We start from the raw sequence: 26,197 nt of genomic DNA, 5'->3' as shown, positions 1-26,197 counted from the left end.
TTCCTTGATCTCCTTCTTTCAGTCCTGACAGCACTCACAGATGGAGTTACTTTTATTATACTCATTGAATAGACTGAGGGGTGTAATATGAAATAAATTAAGATTAGATGTCTAGGAACTGCATAAATCAGGCTTGGAACTAAGCTGTGATGAGGAAAAGCAACTCCTAACCTTTCGGACATGCGTTCTCTGCTGTGGTTGACAATCTGGAAGTAACTATAAAAGCCGTTGTTGGAAACAATGCCTTCTCCTAAAAACATACAGGAAACAGAGTATCAAATATATTATTAATGTGCTTGAAACATACTTCAGATGTGAGTCTAGGTAACCTCTTTATTTAAATTTAGTCAATTAGAATATTCTCCTCCAATTAACTTGATTAATTAAATGGTTACTATAGAACAGTACCGATTCCTGGGACTGAATTTACATAAGTAGACAAATTATTACTTCATATTACATAAGGTAAATTATGTGAAACAAATATGATTTGTACTTAATAAATATTCATTGATAAATAGAGAAATGGCATATATTTACCTTCAAAATCAGCCTTTTTCTCCCTGTCCACTTTCTCTCTTGATGTATTTTCCACTATCATTTTGTGAATTCTCATTTAATTTTAAAACCGTAAGACATATAAGTAAACATTGAGCTTCCAAGTTTAGAACAGAGCTGCTGAGTAATACTAGCTGTGCATTAGGTCACAGCAATTACCCAAGACCATTTATTAAGCATTATTAAGCATTTAAGTGTGTATTACTTTATATTAGACATTGTATTTCCAGGAAATCTTGATAAGGGAGAGACTTAGCATGAGTAGAAAGTGGTGTTCAACTATAATATGTATAAACATATACATATACATTTCAACCAAGGGAATATTTTAAAATCTTTCTATAAAATCTTGTTTGATATTACAGTATTATCATTACTTAAGTATGTTGGCCAATGAAATACTTTGGGGACCTCTGAATGCTTGTTTAGTACAGAAGCCAGTGCTGGGGAGGAAGGCCCCCCTCCTCCAAGGACACTGTGCAATTGCTCTGTCGTCATCCCGACAGCTTTGCTAAGCTAATGAGTTTGTACTTGTCTGAAAAGCTACAGGATCCATGCCCAGTGTGCGCTGAGGAGTCAGCTAAGAGTCCAGGAGTGGAAGGAGACAGGCCAGGTGACACACCTTCAGAGTTCTAGCCATCTGAATCAGATAATAGCATGGCTTTTTGAATGTCCACAGCACTGGTCGAGTTCCTCACCAAGGACAGCAGGAAAACCACTGGCAAAGCAGCACAGATGTGGTTTGTAGATAAATTGGAACCAGTCGTCCTCCTACAGACGGTTCTGCATGCTGGGCTGATCCCTCAGCTCCCTTCTTCCTTCCTGCCCTGCAGGCTGGCCCCTCCCTCATCGTCTCACAGAACATGACCTTGAGGAGAGGTCAGGGTACAGAAACACATACACCGAACATCCCGTAGCTCTGTAGGGTGTGCTGCTCACCTGTGGGACACGTGCCAGTGGAGCACTTAGTCCTGGTTCCTCTGTCACCTCAGGTGTGCTCTTCTCTGACTCTTCTTATTCTGCACAAAGATTAGGTTTTAAAAGACGTATGATAGACAGAGGATCTGAAGGACCTTAGCCTTCTGATGCTTGACGCTGATGAGGAAGAAGTTTGGGGTGTGACACAGCAAACGGTGTGGCTTACTTGGCCCTAACATTCAGGGAGCTGGCCATTTTGTATAACCTGCCACAGAACCACAGGATAGAAAAAAAACCCTGGGGAACAGACAACTGGAGGAGATGCAAAAGATAATACCCAGTCTGCATGACAGCCACTGTGTGGCCCTGGATAATAATCCATAGGGTCATGATAATTCAAAATGCATCATTATTATTCAATAAGGATCTGCACAAGGATGGTTGGACTGTGAGTGGTCGCCAGTGGAAAGTCTGAAGGTTATCTGTGATTGGCAGGAGGGCCATGATATGGAAAGCAGCACCGAATGAGTCATTAGTAATTGATGTGATGATGGCAGTATCATCATTTGGGGAAGAAACAGATGATGGGGATGGAGAAGACTTAGAAGGGTAAAGTCTTTGATACTAGCTAAAGTTCTAACAGTTTCCTAAAACAGAGGATTAGAATTAAATAACTATAGTTAGATCATATTATTTAGAGTCATTATACTATTTAAAAATGACAACAAGTATTTATGGGGAAAATGATCAAATGCTAGGAATTGTTCTAATTATCGAAACAGAATACACCACATATCTCATTTTTGCTGATTATTTTGATGGCTTGATTAAAAGTATGGGTTAAAAAATACTTAAGTTTAATAGATTGGAAAAATGCATTGAAAAATGGAGATATGTTTCTAAGACAAAAAAAAAAGAAAAATTACTTTATGAATTAATCTGACAATTTCTGGTGAAAAACGTCTCTGAGGCGACTAGATTCATCCCTCGCTCTATGTGAAACACAGTTCTCAGTATGCATGAAACTCTGGGAAACGTGCTGCTTTCCTGTAAATATTTTACTAATGGTTATCTCACTGAAATATATGATCACTAAAAATCATATTTCCCCAAGCAATAGTAAGATGAATTTCATGGAAAGCTGGTAGGCAATTTGAATAAGTCAAGTTAAGGGTCAAGCTTCAAAGAAGACAAGTGGGACGCAAGGCCGTTGAAGGAATGTCAGATTTGGTGAACTTTCTATCAGAATGACAGCTGGGGCTAATGGCTGGATGGGCACAAGTTGTTAGTGGGAATATAACAAATTAGTTCCCCACTGTACTCACTCACTCACTCTTTAGAAGTGTTGTTTTGAAGTTTGAAATCCTTAGAATGGCACCTTGATACTATTGATTCAGAATTAAGTCAAAAAATATCAAGTAACAGAACATTATGCTTCCATCAGCCTTTCGGTGTGAAATTGAGCCAAGAATGAGCATGTTAGATAAAGACATTGCAACTCCACATTTATTGATGATAACTTTTCTTCTGAGGTTTCCTCATGAATGCTGTTAATAAGGTGCTTTAGGAAGCTTTCCCATCTGAAGCGCACGATCTTTTCTGAGAACATGTTCCTAAAACTAGAGTCCTTGAGTGCCGAGGTGGAATCGTATGTGGGCAGTTAGCTCTCCGTTGGAGGACCTTTTGAGCCAGGACACACCAGAATTTTGAAAACCAGACCATCTTTTATGCATCTTCATCTAAGAAATCTCATCCATTTGCAAAGTAAATGCCAGTATTTTAAATGTTGATTACCCCATGTTTTTGTTATTCAATGTATAGCAGATGAATTTTTAGCTAATTACTTTCAAAGTATTGAACCACTGAAAATTTGTCTACTCTCACATTTTTATGTCTGCAATTGTGGACAGCGGACATGGTGCTGAGGATAAGGGAAAGATGTTTTCTCAAGGTCAAGAAATTCACAACCTTGTAGGAAAGATAGCTCTGTAAGTTAATCATTACAATAAAGAACTATCATCAGGAATAGGTATGATTTGTCTCACTATTATGTTGATACGTAGAACAAGAAGTGTATATTCCTGGGGGCAATTAGGAAAAGCTCACTTAAATGGGTTTCTCCTGACCCTTCAGCAATATGATGGCCCTTGGAAGTCAGAATCCTGTCTCTCAATTTTGTGACTGAATCTCCCAGAACAATCCTTGACCTGGAGTGGGTGCTCAGCCAAGAAAAAGAACAAAGGCAAGATGGGTCCTGACTAGGATTAATCTTTTATTGGGTGACAGTTTAATCAGTTTGTGTAATATGAAGTCTAAGAAAAATGAACTCGAACTTCCCTTACATTAGTTCTTTCTTGTGAAATTAGTTTCTCCTGCTCTTTTCTCAAACTCACTTCAAATTATTAATGTGAAGTCTGGGTTGCATTGCAAGCCAACACTTGATTTCTAAAAATTATCTATTGATTTGAAAAACAAACCAAAACCAAAACCAAAAACAAACCTTTCTTAAAATGGAGGTCAGTTGAACTCCTTGTTTTATCGCAAAAAACAGTCATATTTGTGGGTTATGTCATTTCTATAATTTGCTTGGTCTCTCAATTTAAGGTCCTTTTTTATTTCTTTTTTCCTTTTTCCTTTCAGAGTCCTTATGTCTATTTTCTTTCTCTAAATTGTCGACTCTATTTGAAGTTCCTGTTTGCATTGTGCTGTAAAGAAATTTGCATAGTTGATTGCAGAATAGAATCTAAAGCTTGAAAGAGACTTTTGAGATGATCTGTCCCACCATCCTCATTTTTAGTGCAGAAGACGAAATTGTCCTACTGAAGAGGGCATAGTGAGGGTCTCCGGAGCCCCCTGCACTTGCTTTCCCCTCCACGACATCCACGTCCAGCCGCATGTACATGCAGACTCTCTTTGAGTCAGAGTGGGATGGAGATGGGCCAGTTTGACTGGACACTGTCCATGGTAGCATCAGGAACATGGTCATTCTGTGAATGGTAATGCCTTGGGTTCTGTTGCACGTTCCAATTCCCAAACAAGGGTCCAGATGGCTGAGCAAACTTCCCTCACCAACTTGAGTTTCATGAACCATTTTTTATAGTAATTAGTGATTAGTTAATTTGACATTCCATGTTTCCGTTATGTCTTCACCACACTGATAAAATGATGCAGAAAATAATACCATCTCTATGTGTTTCTAGCTAGAACATGTGGCTCCAATCTGCGTGGACCCAGTGGCGTCATTACGTCCCCTAACTACCCGGTGCAGTATGAGGACAATGCTCACTGTGTGTGGGTCATCACCACGACAGACCCAGACAAGGTAAGGCTCTCGGCTTCCACCTCTGCGAAGCTGATGCCATCAATACTCCAGCTCAGACGGCTGTTTATGACACACAGCCGCACAGATGTCATACACCCTCACTGTTCGCTGTTTGAAGGGAAAAGCTCACGCTGCATTTGTGTAGATAGATCCACATTTATCAGAAAGCCTGTCCAGGATTAGATACAAAGTGAGTGTCCTTCATTTGGTTGCCTCCCAATGATCTGGAGGTTCTGTGCTCTCCCCCTCCCCCAGCTTTGCTGAGATATAATTGACATAATATTGTTTTACTGTAGGGTGTATAATGTAAATATATATATATATACATATATACACACACACACACACACACACACACACACATATATGTAGCAAAACAGTTAACGTATATTATCTCACATAATTATAGGGTTTTTTTTTTATTATTATGGTAAGAACTTTTAAGATCTGTTCTCTTGGCAAGTCTCAAGGATACAGTACGGTAACTATGAAGGAAATGGACTCAGGGGAGAATCAAGAATGGGTTTGGAGGTGGTGGTGAATCCCTTACCAGAATGAGCATGTGTTCAGCCCCTCTGAGGGGGACACCCTGCCCTGCATCATCTCTGGTCCCGGCACCCTTGTTAATAATGACCTTCCTTTATTCTCCAGATTGTTCTTGTCTGGAATAGTATAGGTTCTCCCTACTCTGAACCAGGGAAGGGTCCTCAGGAACCAGTGTTTTTGTTTTTTGTTTTTGTTTTGTTTTCTTATGGGAAGAGATAATGAGTTTGGTTTTGGGCATAATGAGAGTGAGGAGCCTGCTGTATATTCATTCAAGTGGACATAACTGATAGATGTAAATTTGGAATTCAGAAGTGTGTTGTACACTGCTGAGATCTGGGATGTGCATGATGTCATGCAGAGAAGCCACGCAGAGTCAAGAGAGTCATGCTGATGGTGTGTTTTCCTCCCTGTGTCAGTTAGAGGGTGGAGTGGGCTTCCGCTGTAAAGAATGGTAGGGATTTTTGCAATTCTATGTGTCAGGTAAAGAACTTGAAAGTACTGAAGGCCTTTGTATGGAAGAAACAGTGAACCCATGGTGTTCTGATAGGACAGGCAGTGACTCCAAGCTAAATTGTCAGGAAACTTGATTGAAACCCTTCCAGTATTTTCAGAATTCATTTAAATCCAGATCACAGATGAATAATCATGAATACTTTTATCCTACAGATATACCTATATATCTGAGTTTCTATCCTTCCCATACATAGTAGAATAATCGAAATCCCTATCTAAAAGGAAGCTTCCTATTGTCTAAACACCATTTACCTGACAGGCATGAGACCGAGATCCCCGGGATGTAAACTACTCATTAAAGATTTCACAGCTGTTTTGCTCCTACCGAGGATGAGGACCTGGGTGTCTTTTCACTGCCCTGTGATGGCCTTTCATTAGCTCTTCTCTCTGGGAGGAGAGTCACTTAGGTCCGCACCTCCATATTCCATTATCACCGTGAGGGGTGCCATATGGAAATGGAACCATAGGTTATTCAGTATCTCAATATGATGTTTTTGGCTGTAGGTATTAGAAGAAGTTTTTAAGAAACATTATTTCACATAAGAAAAGGGCAGAGCCAGCGAGATTCCAGGTTTAATTTAGGAGCTCAGAAACGTTGATGATTCCGGTGTTTCCTCCTCCGTATCTAGGGGGGTAACAGCACCCACCCCCACCCTCAGGTCGCAAGATGGCTGTGACATAATCATGATCAATGAAGAAATGAGGCTTGTCTTTCCCAAAAATGGAAGAAGTTTTCTAGAATGTCCTAGCAGACTTCTCTCCAGGTCCCACTAAATCAAACGCCTATGCTCCAGCTCCCAGGGAGCCTGAGGAAAGAACTCTCTGGAAGCCAGAAGGTGGGGCTGATGGTTGTGGTAACAAGTGTGCCTACCACATGCACACAAGCATAATGTCAAAGAGGTTTTGGTTATCATCAGATTCATATTTTGTTTATGATGCGTTTTAGATCCCATTATTTTCCTGTTTTAGCAGACTCCAGTAGCCTAAAAATTTGTTAAAATGCTTGAAGTGTGTTCTTTGACATTTTGAATTTGATTTTTCGACTTGGCCCAACTCTAAAAAAAAATCAGTAAAATAATGAATGTATGCCATTTAGATTGACACATTTTTCTCATTTTAGAAGTTTCATGTTTCTGTCTCATCTTTGCATACATTTACATGGATATTTCTCATGATTTCATACAGATTTTGTTGATTCTGAACACTCAACAATGAACACATTAAATTTTGGGAATCTTGTGTTACATTGCTTCCTTAAATTCTTTGTCTTTTTTTCCTTTATTTTGGTGAAATGTTCAGAGAAGAAACAAGACATTGCAGGTTGATGCTCTCATGCACACCAGTACTCTTTACTAGAACACCACTTAGACACCTGAAGGCATCTCAATTAAGCAGAATTACCATCCAAATTAAGAAGCAGTCATTGCCATTAAGTATAATTAGGCTTAATTTGATTCCTTGGGAGACATTCCAAATAAGGGGGTTTCCCGACTAAGCACATGGTGATGAAGGTATATTACATCTTGAGCATAAGAGGGAAGGACAGTTATGCAAAGGCGTCCAGACAATGACTCTTGCTAGAAGCATGAACACAGAGTTCTAGATAAGGAGCGCTGATCTGCCTCAATCTGTATGTTTGGCTTGATTTGCAAACTTTTAAGAAATAAAATAGGATAGAAAACTGAAATCAATTCCCAGTGTCAGTTGGAGTTTACATAGTAAGCTCATCTTTGACTGAAACCTTAATACTCTCAATGATTATAGACTCTCCTGGTCTCATTTTTTGCTTTAAGTCTTACACAATCAAGTGACGTGTCCATGTGTACGAAGCATTAATATAAACTCGCTTGTACAAGATAATGACCAAAGAAAGCTGGGTTGTGAATATCACAATTTGTCATATTATGCAATGTCAACTTAAAAAGAATACTAGAAATCTATTCATATATATATATATATATACACACACACACACACACACAAACATATATATATAAATTGTTCTTAATTATATCAATATATTCTGCATTATTATTGAATACATAATATATAAATATACATGCTCTAACAGATCATATATTAAATAATTAATTGTAAATAATAATTGTTAAACATATATATCTGATGTGTGTGTGTGTGTGTGTGTACTGTATATAGATATATATTAGGAGAAACTACTATGCAATATGTTCTAGGTAGAAAGTTAAAAATCATTTCCTCAGGGAGTCTTGCTGTTGCGGTGGGTTGAGCATCCAACTCTTGGTTTCAGCTCAGGTCCTGATCGCAGTGTCCTGGGGTCAAGTCCTACATCTGGCTCAGGGCTGGGCACAGAGTCTGCTTAAGATTCTCTCTCCCTCCCCTTCTGTCCCTCTCCCTGCTCACAGTCACTTGCTTTCTCTCTCTCTGTCATACAAATAAATAGATCTCAAAAAAAAAAAAAAATCCTCAAGAAGACCCAATTTAGGGGAGAAGCAAATTTCTGAACCCCCAAGTGTAGTAACTGTTCCTGCCATATGAGTCTAGTAGAGGGTCAATAAAAATTAATTCAGCAATTAGATATTTGTTAAATTATTTCATCATATATACATTCAATAACTCAGCTTTCTCAGGTAGAACTTGCAATAACTTGTATGGCCAAATTCTTAAGAAGGTGATATATGGTTCATCCATTACAGATTAGAGGAATTATTAGCAGATGGTCTGAAAAGTTCATCCATGTGGTTTCCATTGGGAAGATTAAACACCGACCACTTTCCCCAGAGTCCATACATGGAATGCAAGTGTACATCTGTATCTTCATATGTATACACATAGATATATTTATATTTCAAATGCATTCTGTGGTGACGTAATTTCAGTACCTAATTTTAGTTTGAGCTCCTTAGAGAGTATTTTTGTTGATGTCAAACTCTGAGAATTTCAAAGATTTTAGGCATTTGAATTTTGCCTGTTCGGGATGCTATGACAAAATACCACAGATGGGTACCTTATAAACAAAGAAATTTATTTCTCACCGTTATAGAGGGTGCAAATCAGCAATCCAGGTGCTAGCTTGGTCAGCCAAGCTTCACTTGCCAGCTTCACAATGCCCTTGTGAAGAACAGGGTATCAGCACGAAGCACCTAGAACATCTTCTGGCAAATGCTCAGTCCCTCCCTCCCTCCCCCACTCTTCTTCCTCCCTCTCCTCCTTCCCTCTTCCTCCCCTCTACCTTCCCCCTCATCCTCCTTCTCTTCTTCTTCATTACAATTATTAATGACTACATTTAAAAAGACATAATTCAGATCCTGAAAGATAGGTAAAGGGTTTACATGTCATGGTAATGACTGGGGGTCAGGAAACAGAGGGGGATAAAGTGGCACTGCCGTGTATATGTCTTAGAGACATCACTATGCCAAGAGTCAGGTGGACAGATTTGAAGGACAAGTGACTGGAAGCAGGAAACATCAGGACTTTGTTATAATTATGGAAGATTATATGAGGCTACCTCAGGACAGTGATATCAGGATTGGAGAAGAGAAGATGAATTTGAGAGGTATTTAAGGAATAGGTAACTAGTTAGAACAATTATACATTTACACCTTTTATTCAATGAATAAGTCTTACTATCTAAAAACTTTTTTTAAAAGTTGCTTTAAATTTATTGCTTATAAGAAAATACAACTGTCTATCAGATCCCTTTCTGGGGAAGGAGAATGAACTTTTATTACTTGGGAGATTTTTCACATAATTTGAAATAACAAATTCATGCAGGTTTAAAGTCATTCATTTGCATTCAGATAATTTTAAAGTTAAGGCAAAACTAAATATTACATGTAATATTTTATGGTTTTGAAATGGAATTTAAATAAATTCAGTAGGTGATATTTACCCATTAGGGATTCCCAGATTGGTAGAGAGACATCTAGAGGCATGATTATTGGCGTGACACTGTCCTGAGTATCTCCATCCTTTCTGTCACAGAGCTCTTTCCCATCCAGAGTCAGGATGTGCTCTGTTTAATGGCCCCATCCTTGTCTTCTGGGTCACTGAACACCTTGGCAGAAAGTCCGGTTGCACGCCAGCTTCCTTCCTGGCACACAATGTGCCCCTTAGTGCTTGCTGGCCATCGTCATGTTCTGACTCACTATTTCATCCCTGTCCACTCTCAGTATGTCGTGTCACTGTGGCAGCTCCTCCATTGCCAACATTGTCCCCATTACCACTGTTTCATATTTGTACCTTGTCCATGAATTGAGTTTGTCTCCTGAGACTCTTTCCTTCTAGAGTCTCTGTGCATCCCCTTCCTGGCATCCTTTCTTTCTTGCCACAGGGAAGCCTACAACCCTTCTTCCCACTAACCTGATTTTCTCTCAACACCCCAAGTACTGCCTTCTTAGAGCAAGTGCAGCTGTTTTTATCATCTCCTCTTGGTGCTCCAGGATAAAACAAGAAACAAGGTCTGCACTTTGGATCCGCTTGCATCTTATGCCAAAACGTGAATTACACACACACACCTGTCCACACGTGTATGTACTTATACACACACACACACACACACACACGATGGAGACAGCATTTTTAGAATGACTCACCTGTCAGTAAGTAATGTGGAGACCACAGTAGAAAGATAAGAAAGAAAGAAAGAAAGAAAGAAAGAAAGAAAGAAAGAAAGAAAAGACAAAAATCCAGTAAGAGTTCACTTGATGTGAGTGGATGAAGATCTAGGCTAGAATGGTGCTTATTTATGGCAGTGGAGAAGCGTGAGATACCTAGGAAGCACTGCTGTGAGAAAATTCCACGGAATTTACTGGGGGTTTTTTGGTGGTGGTGTTGTTTTAACACGAAAGTGGCTTTACAAGAGGACACTTCAATAATTGTATGTCCAGAATTTGCTCGAAAGAATGAATCTAGTCCTTATGGCAGAAAGGCAGAAGTTTTCTATTTCTGTTTTGTTTTCTATGAGGGGGGTGTGTGTGTGTGTGTGTGTGTATTTTATTTTATGGGAAAAGGAGGCAGAAATAACTAGTTTTCCTTTCCCACTTAGGTTGACATATCTTAGAAGTGGTCTTTTTTTTTTTTTTTTGCCTTTTAATATTTACTAAGGACTCTGCATCTAAACACATCTCCTTTCGCATTTTCTTCTTTTCAGTGCTTTTCTTGTTTATGCACATTAATAATTACACGTGTAGCGAAAGCAATACAACACTTATTCACTCAGTGTGTTTTTGAGTCACACACTGTTGATAGTTCCCAAAGACTGGCAAACAGAGCAGCTGAGATCTCTGCTTGCTTGGAGATCCCACGGCAGAAGAAAGATGAGAAAACCAGCCAAGAAGCCATTAGCCTGATAGAGTCAAATAAAGGAGGCTCACAGCAAAACATCCCTTTGCAGGGATGCTAGGCCCATGATGGTCACTGATTTCCCCCAAAGTGCACCTGGAGAGAAATTCCTGTTGCCTGAGGCCCCTGCAAGCTAACAGAAATCTCTAGGGAGTTGTTGCCACCATCTTCCAGCTCGTTTCTCTTTTCCTCTGGCCTTTATTTCCTTTTTATCTCCAATTCACCATAAGAGACAGTTCCAATTTCACGATTGTCTCTCCCCAGATACATGATTCCGGGGTCTTGCAGGGCAGTGGTATGGTGGGAGAGAACCAGATGCATTACTTAAAGCCCCAGGCTCCAGCCTTTGTCCATTTCCTGGCCATGTGCTTTGGGTAAAACCTAAAATCTATCAGTTTTCTCATTTGCCAATAATCTTGATAATGATAATATTGAACCTGATGGTGTTTCTGTGTTTATCAGATGAATGACCATGTATGGGAACGCCTCGAAGTTATTAATGTTATTGCTACTATTAGAGGATCACCTCTTAGCCCTTCTTTTTTTTTTCTTTTTTTTTTTAAGGATTTTATTTATTTACCTGACAGACAGAGATCACAAGCAGGCAGAGAGGCAGGCAGAGAGAGGAGGAAGCAGGCTCCCCGTGGAGCAGAGAGCCCAATGCGGGGCTCGATCCCAGAACCCCAGGATCATGACCTGAGCCGAAGGCAGAGGTTTTAAAACACTGAGCCACCCAGACATCCCAGCCCTTCTTACCTCCATTGCTTCAAGCACTGTCTTCTCCGATGAGAGTGATGCTTACCTCATCAGCTTACCTAAGCACCGTGCCCTAAGTCCAGATGGTCCGAGGGCGTTTCTGGGGCAGCCTAGCAGCCCTTAAAGTGGATAGATAAAGAGAACATTGGTTCTCTCTACCTCACCAATCTGCTTCCCCTCCAACAGCCTTTCTCTGAGTCCCTCATATTGTCGTGTGATCCAGACAATGACCTTGATTCTAGACTCTTTTCCTCCTCTGCCTCCTCTATTGAGCGTTTTTCCTTCACCCCTAAGTGCCCTCTGGATTCACTCTCCCTTTTCCATTTGCCAGTGTTCTAGCAACCAAGTACTCTAGGTCAGCGTCTTTCCTTAGCGCGCAGCGTGATGGCTGTGAGATAACTCAGCTGCCGGTCTTGTTCCGTTCTCCACCTTTCTCACTGATCTTCCACAATTAATGGGAAATATCTTTAAAAAAACTAAATGTGTATATAAATGTGCATTTAATAAAACAAATATGGGATCACTATTTTACAAAGTCAAAGGACACAGATAACTGGAAAGCAAAAAGTGAAGGAACTAAACATTTCAGTCCCCAAGATGTTCAGTGCTGACTGTTGCTGTGTACTTTTTTAAGACTTCTACATCTATGTTTCTACCCACAGATACATACACAACGACATGGTTTTCCTTTATTGCCTTCCTTCCTCCTCCTCATTGTGGTTCTTAATGGCACCTTTTAATTTTAAATATTATGCCACAATTTTACAGATTGCTTTGTTACTCTGTAACATGCTGCATATGTATGTGTATATGTAATGTATATACATAATATACAATATGTATCCAGATATAACTCACTTTTAGTAGATGCAGAGTGTATTCATCTCCAGATATTACTTACGGTTTTTAATGGGTGCACAGTGTTCCATCAGCCTCTTCTTTTCAACAGTGTCCAGACTGCCCCGCTCTCCATAGTCAACAACGCTTCCACAGACATCTTTATGTTCGCTCTCTTAGCAGCCATTTCGGCAGGTTAAAGTCCTTGAGTTAGAATTAGAGTAATAATTTACACACATTCATAATTTTGATACTTATTGCCCAAATATGTATCTTGAGCTAAAATTGTGTTCATGGGAGCTCCCACCACAGTGCCTTGACGCCCGCAATTCTACAGCAGTGAGGACAGAGGTAAAATACGAGTCTGTTCTTCTTTAGCATTAAACCCTCAACAATTCTCTATGGTCCGTGGGGAAAGGTCCTTTTCACAACATCTGTCTGTCATGGCCGGGGACCCGACACCATTCCACTGTTATTTTGCCGCTCGGCTTCTGCAAGCTTGTTTCCCTAGCTGCTAAACTTACAGTTCTTGGAAGTATGGCACTGCTGTGTGCTTGTGTGTCTTGTCAGACTCGCTCAACTAAGACAGTGTATCAGGGTGAAAACGTGGTATTATTGAATTATCCAAGCCATATTCATCGTCGGGTTCCTGGCAGAAACTCTATACTTTCTTGCAAACCAAACTAGTTAATGGGTTGACCATAGGATTTACTAACTGAACCAGAACTCTCTTAAAGAGTGATGTATTAATAATTAAGCTGGAAATAGCCAAAACCTATGATTATCCTCGTAAATCAGGACCTATGTTACCCTCTGAGGGGGCAAAGGGAAAAAGAACCACAAGTAGGTAAAGCTCTATTTTATTTTACTATCTGAAGTTGTAAAAAGATTACCTCCATACTCCAAGCCGTTCTTGGAGTGTCTGACCATGCCTTTCAACAGAAGCAGGAGAAATGGTCAAATCTCCCAAAATATAGGGAAAATTCCCAAAACAGTAAGAGCTTTGTATGGCCCAATTCCTAACTTGCGGGAAGCTAAAATTAAACATTACTTCTTATTTTTAAGTGTTTTTGTTTGTTTATTTTGTACATATTGGAAATCTTAAATTTGAATGAAATATGTTACTTAGTTACTTAAATTATCTTTTGCAAGCAAGCCTATGTATATGGCATCTTTGAATTTCCAGTCTTGCACAGTGGATGGCCAATTGTGAGACCCAATAAATGATTTTGAATACATAGCTGTAGTAATGACCAAACATTTATTGTTTTATATCGCTGGGGAGGCAGAGAAGTTTGTGCTATGACTGAAGTTTTTTTTTTTTTTTTTTAATATTATATAGCTATTTCCAGGCCACGAGTCCCACAAGTGTACATATTCTATGGGTTCTAAAAATAGCTAAATATATTGTACTAATATGTTTCCAGATAAACAAAATACCTTTTTCATCAGAATGTCATACACACAACACAAAAGGTTCATTTGTCATTATTAAGCTCGGCTGTGGTTCATATTTTCCAGCAGCAGGCTTTCCCATCACCCAAGGCTCGGCACTAGTTGGTCTGTATTGGTGACAGTCACTCAGTGGCTCTCACCGATGTGCAGACTTACAAAGAGAATATTCCAAATGCTCTGTGTTCTGCTGGTCTTTACAATCCTCTAAGTGATGGTTGGATCCGTGTATTTGAAAGATGGTGTTAATGACCTGGTCGTTGTTTTTCTGGGTTTCCGATGATGTGTGAAGTGTGTTGATAGCTGTCAATGGTGCCAAGTAGGACCCTGGCAGTGGGGGGGAGCAGGGCAACTCACCGATGGGCACCCTGTGGCCATCTCCCTGTGGTCAGATGCTGAGCAGCTGCACTTGAAATAATACATCTCTGGGGTGGGACAGGAATGTGGAGTCCCACCCGCCTTTAAGGTGCTTACAAGGGAGAAATGCAAATTATTATCATTTTCTTAACATGAAACAGCAAGCACCCCCATGGCTTCCTTGAAGTCAGTGAAGTGATTTTGAACTTACTTGAAATAGGGATGGTTTTGCTGTTGAGAGAAAGGCTTGTATTTCATATGACACGTTTTGCTGGAAGACTGAAGCCAGTAGATGATCTCACAGGATCACTTCTGAATCCGAACATGACGAACCAAAGTGTTCCTAATTAAATATCTCATGTCTGTAATGTCCACAGAGGGCATTTATGGTTCTGAATAGCTCCAGTGTCTCGTGCTGTCAAGTACTGCGAGGCGTCTTACGCAATGAGCACACACATGGGCAAATAAAGATTTTAAAATATCTAGAGCATCACTCTGTTAGCTACATTCCTCTCTGACTTCATCTATCCTTGGTCAGAATTAAAATCACCAGTTTTAACACCCTCCCATGAACACGGGGAGAAAATGACCCTTCAAATATTTGCTTTATGGAAGCAGTTTTAATACCGCGTGAATATCGTAATTAATATCACCGACTTGCAGAGCCCTGTCTAGATACAACGATTAAAGTGCTCAACTACGGGCGCCTGGGTGGCTCAGTGGGTTAAGCCGCTGCCTTCGGCTCAGGTCATGATCTCAGGGTCCTGGGATCGAGTCCCGCATCGGGCTCTCTGCTCGGCGGGGAGCCTGCTTCCCTCTCTCTCTCTCTCTCTTTCTGCCTGCCTCTCTGCCTGCTTGTGATCTCTCTCTGTCAGATAAATAAATAAAATCTTAAAAAAAAATAAAAAAAATAAAATGTTTAAAAAAAATAAAATAAAATGCTCAACTACATGTATTTCATGGACAAATGTCTGAAACCAAACTTAAGCATCTTTATATATGTACATTTGTGTACATATAAGCATATGTATTTAAATAATTAAATGAATGAAAAATGAAAATAAAATTAAAATTATGATTGACACATATTTGAAAAAAACCTCATATTTCAATTAAAAGTCCTCAGAAGCTAGCATATATATTTAAAATTTATATGTAAAATGAGTTTATCTTGATGCAGGATTCAGGAAGATGGGCAACAAATATGTAAAAACTTCAATGAAGCAAGCTTTTACTGAATTCTTTCCAATGGGGGATTTTCAGAATGAAGCTCATGGGTCCAGCCGAGATTCTTAGGCACCCACACTTGGCCCCTCTTCCCTCTCGCCCTGTAGAGCTCAGCCTGACTCCTCACACCCTCCCTGGAGATGTGTCCTTGGGCGTATCTGACTAACTCCTGGGCCAGCATCCCGGCTGAGGTCCTCGTACCGTACCAGGTGGCCTCGGCTCTGTCTCTAGAATGAAATGAAAACCTCCATAGAGCTCTGCAATGAAAAAGTTACCACACTCTCTCTCATGGGTCTGAACCCCAACCGCACACCCTACCCAATTAAACAGCACTTCTCACTGAAGCTCTCCTATTTCCTTCAGCCATTCTAAAGCAATTCTCTGCCCTCTGCTGCGTTCTGCCCAGACTTTGCTCACTTTCCGTGATGCTTGCTGTGGCTCCTTCATGGATCCTGGGCCCATTCCTGACAGCTCTACCCAGGACCTCCCTGAGCACTGCCTGCCTACAGAGTGCTCTCCCACACCCGCCATGCCTCCTGGCTCTTCTGATCAGAGCATGGGCACTTGGGGAAAGTTTTTCCCTCAGGCTCCAGCCCCCACTGCTTCCTCTACCACTGGTTAGGAAAATACTGGCAGAGTATTTTCTGTTATTTTCCTAACATTTGGTTGGTGTCCTGCTTCCTCTGGCTACTCATGTAGGACTTTCAGTCTTCCTAGCTGGCTCTCTCGACATACTGGTCAAATCACTTCTGTTCCCCTTGTGGATTTACTCTCCCATAACATTTTCTATCTGCGGATGTTCTGAGATGTTCAGTGTCCCAGATAACAAACTGAAGCAACTCAACAAAATCTGGGTGTTACCATCCATTGGCCATTTCTACAGACTGGTCGGTTAGTCTTTTGACTGACCGCAATGTTGAGATCACCATGGGAGTCCTGACTTCAGGTTCTGATCATGCCAGCAGCTGTGGGATACTTAGTCCTGCCTATTTTCAATTCTAAGTCCTTCTGTTTTTTTGGACCTGTCTTCACCTCCACATTGGGTCATGGCAACAGCAAGCTCCCTCCCAGCCCCTGTTCCTTTCCAGATTCCAATCCTGCTCTCATCTTCCTCAAGGCAACTGTATTTGTAGCACACACTCACCAAGGTGCCCTTAGTGTTACTGTACCTGATTCAAACTTCATATCAAACTAGTCAGAATGGTTTTCAGGGTGTTTCTTACCACTTTCAATATGTACCTTTCTCCCCCTCCCCTTCCTCTTTTTCCCCTTCTTCCTCCCCTCCTCCTCCTTCTTCTTCCTAGTCTTCTAAAATGTAAAACTTACACGGCTTCATTTTAGAATAAAGTTGCTATAAGTTGTCATGGCAGAATTGAACTGAAAATGAAATTTATTGTAACAAATTCAATAATCATAAAGTCAACATATTAAGGTTATATATCTAACATTTGTTTATCCCCAGTTATTATATGCATTTCTACAGTTTTTTTCCTGTTTTATTGAGGTATATTTGACAAAAAAATTCTATAGTTTTAAGGCATAAAATGTGATGTTTTGATATAGGTAAACATTATGATTACCATAATCAAGATGAGTGACATGTTTATCCCCTCATACAGTTACCTTTTCTTTTAAATGAAGTTAATTGAGTTATCTTAATTATGAGAGCAAATAAGATCTACCCTTTTGGCAAATTTCAAGTGTACAATACAGTATCATTACTATAGTCAGAGTGCTAGACATTTGATCTCCAGAATTCTTTGTCTTGATTAATAAAAAATTATTTTTTTCTCCATTCCCTTCACCTCATGTGCTTTCTTCTCTTCAGACATTTCCTTTCATTGTTCTTCTGTAATAAAATATCATCCTCATTTCTGCCCTGAAGGTTACTTCTTCCCTATCCTCTGTCTTTCTGTATTGTATCTAGTCTATGAAAACCATTGACCTAGATGGCAATGAGATACAGTGTAAAGAATTCATCATATAACCTTTAAGAAAACACACATACACATGCTATCATTCTGAATTATAAATGTATATTTCAGTTCTTTTTGAAAAATAAAATAAAGCATAGAGAAAGTATATGTCATCCAAATGATCATATTTAAGATATGAACAAATTAAATTCTACTCTGCCCTGAATCTGCCTTTCTGTGATCATATAAATATAGGTATTTGATTATTCATGTATCTATATGTGTGCACAATTGTGGATATATATATATATATATATATCCACATAGATATCTATCTATCTATCTATATATATCTATATATATGCCCACATAGATATATATCTATATACATACACACAAACATGTATGTACACACATATGTATGTATCTTACATATATGCCAGGTGCACTAAAACTCGTTCAATCATGCCAGGTTAATAGATATTACAGTTTTTTCCAAAATGCTGTTCTCATAAGCAGTGCTGCAGTGCCATCATTATGACAGTTACGGGTCCTAAAGTCCGGTGTAAGTGTTGACTACTCAAAGTCTGTATCAGTCAGTCTTGCCTTCCCATTAGCTTCCTCTTGTCTTGGTTGCCCTGGATATTCCGCCTCTATCCTGTTGTCGTTTTTGAGGCATCTAGTCTCTCTGGTAAGTTCTCATAATAGTAAAGAAACGAAGACACTGAGAAGATACAAGATTAGATTATGGATCATCTACCCGTGTCGCATTGTTTGTGTTTTATAAAGTGGTTTATCCGAAGAGGCAATGAATGACCTCCCAAATTATTATAAAAATCCCTGAAAGTTACTTGTATACTCGTATTTCGGCAAGCTTGTGGCGATGGTGTATGTCTGTGGATCTGAGTCTGCTGTGTGACTGCAGAGCCTGTTTAAGTATGTTCTCATGTATCCATAAATTAATATCACATTGCGTTCAGTCTGACCTTACACTAACTGATGAAAGGCACTCAGAGTAGATTTTTTTTTTCCTTCCCATAATTTATTGGTTGGTTGGTTCGTTGGTTGTCTGGTTGTCTGCTTGGTTTTAGGAGTCATATATATCTATTACTAGAATACATTCAATTCTTCAGTGTCAGTCTTTGACATCACTTCAAATCAGGGCTGCCTGGGTAGCTCAGTCAGTTAAGCATCTCACTCTTGATTGTGGCTCAGGTCATGGTCTCAGAGTTGTGAGATTGAACACCATGCCTACGTAGGGATCTGTGATTAGTGGGGAGTCTGCTTGATGCTTTCTCCCTCTCCTTCTTCCCTTCCCCGTGCTCTCTTTCTCTCTCAAATAAATAAATAAATCTAAAAGAAATCACTTCACATTACAGATGGCAAATGGCATGTCTACAACATGAGGTGAACTACTTTTGGAATAAGAACCCTCTTCTGTGCGGCCTTCAAAACAGCATACATCTTCTACCTCCACTAACTTCAAGAAATGACAATCATTCATTTCCATTTAAATAAGTAATTTTTTATAATTTGTTAGTTGCAAATAAAACTGGTTTTAAAAATTCATAAAAACATTCCATTCTTGTGTGTCGGTGTATGAAGTGGAATCCGTTTAATGCACGTTACACTCATATGGAGTGAAAATACAGATGCCTTAGATCATCTGATGCTCTAGGTCAGCAGGCACCCGTGGGTTGTCTGAGTGGAGTCTGTGCGCATAAATATTCTTGCATCAGAATAGATCTATCTGTAGGTGTGCATCGGCTCTGAGTCCTCTTAACTTTTAAAAATGTCTTATGCTTGGTATCCACGTGTCTCCCCACTTCCTTTTGTTGTGTCAGGTTAAACTGCTTCTGAGGATGTTTGCGCCTACGTAGGGAAGTTTTCTGATGGATAAAGGGAAGTTGCTACAGGTCAGAGGGATCTTTATAATGGACTGCCTGAAACTGCTTTTTCTAAAAAGACATTTTAGAGGGCGCCTGGGGAGCTCAGTCAGTTAAGCGTCCGGCTCTTGGTTTGGTGTCAGGTGGTGATCTCGTGGGTAGTGGGATCGAGTCCCTGTGTCAGGCTCCCTTCTCTGTGGGGAATCTGCTTCAAGGTTCTCTCCTTCTACCCTTCCCCATGGCTCATGTTTGCTCTCTCTCTCAAATAAATAAACACATCTTATAAAAAATAAATAGACATTTTTGAGAACGCCTTAATTTGGCATATACTACTTAGTTCAAAATGTAGCGGAGATACAAGTTTCTTGAATTTAAAAATATGCAAAAACTACAAGTCTGTGGGCTGATTTCATTTTTTAAAAATGCTAAATACATCAGTTTTCAAGCTTTGTGTCAAGACTTTTTTTTCTTTCTTTTTTTTTTTTTTTTTTTATGTTTCCAGTAATTCTCTGTCCTTCCTTCCAAACCCTAATGCTGTTCTCCCAAGGGATAGCCCTGCCCTCCCTCCGGAAACCCCACCTCTGTTTCTGGGAGGTTGGAAAGGATTCCACTGTGCCCATAAGGCTACTCTTTCCATGATTGCTTCCCCATTCCTCCCAGCACTTCAGAGCACGGGTCCACAAAATTCCCGTTCTTGCCTTCAGACTTTGCCATGAACCATCTTTCTCATTCCAAGCTGGGCCTGTCACTGCTGCCCTGGGATTAGGGAAGGCTTCTGTTCCAGCAGTGGCTAGCCTCACCCTTAAGGATCAGAAACCAAGTCCGGGTTTGGGGAAGCAGGATGGCGTGAGGTACCTGCATCACAGTATGCATGTTCACACGGCCGACTGCGTCCTGTCCTAGTTGGCCGCAGGCTTGAGCGCAGAGGACATGTGATGCCCTAGACTGACTAATTCTTGTCATCAGTCACATCTATACACAGAGTAACAAACCACACTATAGTTTATTATCCAACTGATCTGTGAATAGCAAAATATATAATCAAAAAACCCCTTTTTATACCTTTATTAAACAAATCTGAAAAAGGATTTACAGTACAGAAGTCATGATAGGAAGCTCCGTATCCCATAAAGTCTGTTGTGTTCTCCCAGGCTCCCAGAGGGCGGTTCTGTCATTTCAGGCAGTGCACCCAGGACCGCGTGCCCACTGTGTCTCCCCAAAGCTTGCAGTCAATCAGCTTTCAGACGCATTGAATTTTACAGATTTTAAGATGTATTTTGACTCAAAATATATACTCATCCTTTCAAATTTCCAAATATCTCAAGGATGGGAGCGGGTGAGAGATGCTATAATACAGAAAGTGCCAGAAGATATTTGCTAATATTACTTGAAAAATTAACCAGTTTTAGAAACAGAAATAAATTATGTTCACTATTTCACTGAATCCTTACATACTCTATGTCGTAAGTTCCATTATTAATGTTTTTTCTTAAAGCTGAGTCACAAAGACTTGAAGTGTACCTCTTCAACCACTCCAACGCTGCCTCAGCTCAAGAAGCAGAGTGAGACAGGTGCTGACATTAGACACAGGCTTGTTGTGACAGACAGGTGGCCGGAACATTCTGGGAAGCAAGTCTTGTGTTGTTCACGTTGAGAAGTGAGGATGTACGGAGGGAATCAGGGGTATGATGCTACACTCCCGTTCTAACAAAGAAAGCAGATTTGCAACATCTACACACATAACGTGTGTTCCCTGTTTCTCTGTTTATTTGCTCCTCAATTATTTACAACGGTCCTGGAGTGTCTGCATGTCAGCTCTCTAGGGCCTAGGGTCACAGCATGCTCAGGGCAGGTGCTAAGAGGTGCCACAAAAAGCAAACAAACGAGTAAATGAACCCAAACCCTTGAGCAAAGGGGTAGAGGTTGCTGTGGTCAAGGTCATGGGAGTTAAATGTGATGTATTGATAGGACTGTGGGCAGGACTTTGTCCTGAGCTGAGCCCAGGAAGATGTGGGGATGGGGGAGCGGAGACAAGAGGTTAGTGTAGGCAACGTCAGGGCCCTGTGGTGGGAGTGATTTGGGCATGATTGAGGAGGAACAGAAAGGCCGGTGTGGCCAGAATCAGCATGAGGGCCGAAGTGGTGAGTGGCCAGATTTTGGACACATTTTATGGAAGAGACAGAAGAAGATTTGCTGATGATTGAGTTTGGGAAAAAAAGGAACCCGGAGAACAAAATGTGACCCCAGGCTTAGGGCCTGGGCAGCCGGGGACAGTCATGCTCCTCACTGTCTCCCTGGAGGCCTCATTCCTTTTCTCTTTCTCCCAGCCTTTTGCCCAGAATCTTTCCAGTCACACATGAGGAAAATTATAGTGAAATGTAAGAATATGAGCATTTACGTAATATCAGGAACACACGTATCAACTCCCTCCACCCACCTGGAAGAAATATGCTCATTTCCTGCTCGCCCACTTGCAGGAGTGCCCTTGCCCCTGCATTTATGTGCTCAGTCCACATTTATTATACTTGCGTGACGTGTCAGACCCGGGTAGAGCAAGGCCTGGCTCCTGCCATCAGAGACCGCAGGACCTAGAACAGGGGTTATCAAACCTTTCCCCCTCAAAGTGACATAATATACCTTGTAGGCTTTGCAGGCCATGCTCTGTCTCTGCCATGTTTGCGTTGCATTTCTCCCACAACTTTAAAGAATAAAGAAACCATTGCTATGGAGGCCAGACAGGACCTGGCACAGTGGATCTGGCCTGTGGACTGCAGCCTATAGACCTGTGGTCTAGAGGGAAAGCGGACACGTAGGCAGACATCTGCTGCCATGTGCAGGGTGTGGTGGGGGGCCTGCAGAGGGAGAAGCAGAGGAGGGTACCAGGACATCACCTCTCTCCCAGGAAGGGTGAAGCAGCACGGGTTCGGAACATGGGGTCAGGTCCATAAGAGCAGATATTCAAGACAGGACATAGGCTGGAACATGTAGGAATTTGGCCCTGTGATCACAGGGGCCGGTGCTCCCGTGAGGGAGTCACTTGCCGGGGCCCACTGGGCCCGGCTGTGGAGCACATGCCTGCCTTCCTAACAAGAGCGGCCTTCACTCTGAAGAGTCAGGAGCTGGAAGGGAACGTTGAGCCTGGAAATAACTCCACCAGGCTCGTGTCTGAAAATCACGTTTGTGCTCACATGGTGGAGAGTAAGGAAGGGCAGGCGTGTGGTGTGAGGGACAGTGACGTGGCTCAAGCAGCCTTTCTTGGTCTCTCCCGGGAGGAAAGCTGGAGATTTCCAGCTGCAGGACGCCGGTGCCACACTGTCCCCTGACAGCTCCCAGGGTGGAGGTGCGCCAGCGCCAGCTGGTGTCAGTGGCTCACTGTCGAAAGTGACACTGGCTCTGTGTGTCCCTTTGACCTCGCCAGCATAGTGTCCTGCTCCTGAGGGGGGCTCACCCGCTGTATAAAGAATGTGAAACCATTTTCCTTCTTTTCCTCAATCGTTCCATTTATTTATTTATTTATAATTCTTTAACATAAACTACTTTTATTTTTTATTTATTTATATTTTTTTTCACATACCTTTTTCAAATAGACCACAGTCCTATCAAAAATTTCTTCTGTAAGAGATACCAACAAGATATGGTATGTGACCCTATAGCCTTTGTCACAGTCATTTTCTGTTTAAAAAAAAAAAAATGACTTTTTGTCCAACTCTATAAAAGAAAATGAACAACAGTTTTGTTTACATTTCTTGAACTTAATTTTTTCTTTTATTATTATTGTAAATATTAGGTATTGTAAACCTATAAGCAAAACACAATATATTTCTGTTAAATAACTTGTTTAAGACAAAATAAATTTTTTTCTTTCTTTCAGCAAGATAGGCTCAGTGAGTTTGACTTAAGTAAAGGTAGTAAATATATTTAAGTTAAATTATATTAATCACAAACTCAGGGTCATCAATCATGTGAAATAATAAAGTTGCTATCTAAACCATAAATCAGTAAGAAGAGAAATAGAGCCTAAAGTACAATTTAATACAAGATTAAAAAAATATTTTTTTACTGCATGATATGATCAGACACAAATATATGCATAATAATTGAAAAATATTATCTGCAACTGTTGGCTTCTTGCTTTCTTATAAATCTATATATTCCTAAGAAGTAGGATCTTTATAAGTACAAACAAAATCAAATATATCTCTTTCATGTGAAAATTGTGCTTTTTTGTTGCACAGTATTATGTTCTCAGTTTAGAACTTATCTAAGCACACGTGGATTTCATTTTTCACTGAAAGGAGAGTTTCTATCTTCAGTCCTGATTCTTGAAAACAACATTGCTCTCGCATGGAAGAAACTCACGTTGCAGCCATGGGGTGTCTGCTTTCTTAGGCGGAGCTGGATAATCCTCTTTCTTAGACCCTAAGAACTTGGGCAGGGGTAATGGTACCAGACCACAGTTCATGACATTGCTCCCCTTCCTTCAAAGTCCGGGTCCACAGCTGAACAGAAGATCCAGAGAGCGGGTTCCTGCCCCAGCTGCCCACTTCTGTGAACAGGGGAAGGTACCCCATACTTCTTCCAAGAAGTTTTGAAAAAGACAGGAGGTGTTTGATAGCTGTCCCTAACCTAAACCCAAGCAGCCCTGGAAACAGTTCAGAATCTTCCTTTGCAACATGGTTTCTCCAATGTTCCCGTTTCCTTTTAAATTCGGTAATATTACTTAACACCTAGTCACTTTCTCCACGGGGCTGAGGAAACCTATTCAACAGATTCACTTGATGAAAATGACTGAAGTCGAAGAGGTTGCTGCCTGTGTTCTCCTCGAGGATTTTGATGGATTCCTTTCTCACATTGAGATCCTTCATCCATTTTGAGTCTATTTTCGTGTGTGGTGTAAGGAAATGATCCAATTTCATTTTTCTGCATGTGGCTGTCCAATTTTCCCAACACCATTTATTGAAGAGGCTGTCTTTGTTCCATTGGACATTCTTTCCTGCTTTGTCGAAGATGAGTTGACCATAGAGTTGAGGGTCCATTTCTGGGCTCTCTATTCTGTTCCATTGATCTATGTGTCTGTTTTTGTGCCAGTACCATGCTGTCTTGATGATGACAGCTTTGTAATAGAGCTTGAAGTCCGGAATTGTGATGCCACCAACTTTGGCTTTCTTTTTCAATATTCCTTTGGCTATTTGAGGTCTTTTCTGGTTCCATATAAATTTTAGGATTATTTGTTCCATTTCTTTGAAAAAAATGGATGGTACTTTGATAGGAATTGCATTAAATGTGTAGATTGCTTTAGGTAGCATAGACATTTTCACAATATTTATTCTTCCAATCCAGGAGCATGGAACATTTTTCCATTTCTTTGTGTCTTCCTCAATTTCTTTCATGAGTACTTTATAGTTTTCTGAGTATAGATTCTTAGTCTCTTTGGTTAGGTTTATTCCTAGGTATCTTATAGTTTTGGGTGCAATTGTAAATGGGATGGACTCCTTAATTTCTCTTTCTTCTGTCTTGTTGTTGGTGTAGAGAAATGCAACTGATTTCTGTGCATTGATTTTATATCCTGACACTTGACTGAATTCCTGTACAAGTTCTAGCAGTTTTGGAGTGGAGTCTTTTGGGTTTTCCACATATAGTATCATATCATCTGCAAAGAGTGATAGTTTGACTTCTTCTTTGCCGATTTGGATGCCTTTAATTTCCTTTTGTTGTCTGATTGCTGAGGCTAGGACTTCTAGTACTATGTTGAATCGCAGTGGTGATAACGGACATCCCTGCCGTGTTCCTGACCTTAGCGGAAAAGCTTTCAGTTTTTCTCCATTGAGAATGATATTTGCCGTGGGTTTTTCATAGATGGCTTTGATAATATTGAGGTATGTGCCGTCTATCCCTACACTTTGAAGAGTTTTGATCAGGAAGGGATGCTGTACTTTGTCAAATGCTTTTTCAGCATCTATGGAGAGTATCATATGGTTCTTGTTCTTTCTTTTATTAATGTGTTGTATCACATTGATTGATTTGCGGATGTTGAACCAGCCTTGCAGCCCTGGAATAAATCCCACTTGGTCGTGGTGAATAATCCTTTTAACGTACTGTTGAATCCTATTGGCTAGTATTTTGGCGAGAATTTTTGCATCTGTGTTCATCAAGGATATTGGTCTGTAGTTCTCTTTTTTGTTGGGATCCTTGTCTGGTTTTGGGATCAAGGTGATGCTGGCCTCATAAAATGAGTTTGGAAGTTTTCCTTCTATTTCTATTTTTTGGAACAGTTTCAGGAGAATAGGAATTATTTCTTCTTTAAATGTCTGGTAGAATTCCCCCGGGAAGCCATCTGGCCCTGGGCTTTTGTTTGTTTGGAGATTTTTGATGACTGTTTCAATCTCCTTACTGGTTATGGGTCTGTTCAGGCTTTCCATTTCTTCCTGGTTCAGTTGTGGTAGTTTATATGTCTCTAGGAATGCATCCATTTCTTCCAGATAGCCGCAGCAACATCTTCCTAGGAACATCACCAAAGGCAAGGGAAGCAAGGGCAAAAATGAACTTTTGGGATTTTATCAAGATCAAAAGCTTTTGCACAGCAAAGG

The 26,197-nt window shown here is 40.4% G+C and overlaps 1 protein-coding gene across 3 annotated transcripts in view; it reads left to right on the top strand.

Annotated features, from left to right (window-relative positions):
- The window catches only part of CSMD1 (CUB and Sushi multiple domains 1), a 2,014,336-nt gene that overhangs the window by 1,442,361 nt on the left and 545,778 nt on the right, over positions 1-26,197 (top strand). For all 3 annotated transcript variants that reach the window (XM_047713603.1, XM_047713595.1, XM_047713613.1), the window contains one exon: positions 4,677-4,798. In XM_047713603.1, the coding sequence (XP_047569559.1) occupies positions 4,677-4,798 (122 nt within the window). The remainder of the gene's footprint in view (positions 1-4,676; positions 4,799-26,197) is intronic.

The sequence above is a fragment of the Lutra lutra genome, chromosome 2 (genome assembly GCF_902655055.1).
Source record: "Lutra lutra chromosome 2, mLutLut1.2, whole genome shotgun sequence".
NCBI classification, from domain to species: domain Eukaryota; kingdom Metazoa; phylum Chordata; class Mammalia; order Carnivora; family Mustelidae; genus Lutra; species Lutra lutra.
This window is presented reverse-complemented; position numbering and strand designations above follow the sequence as displayed.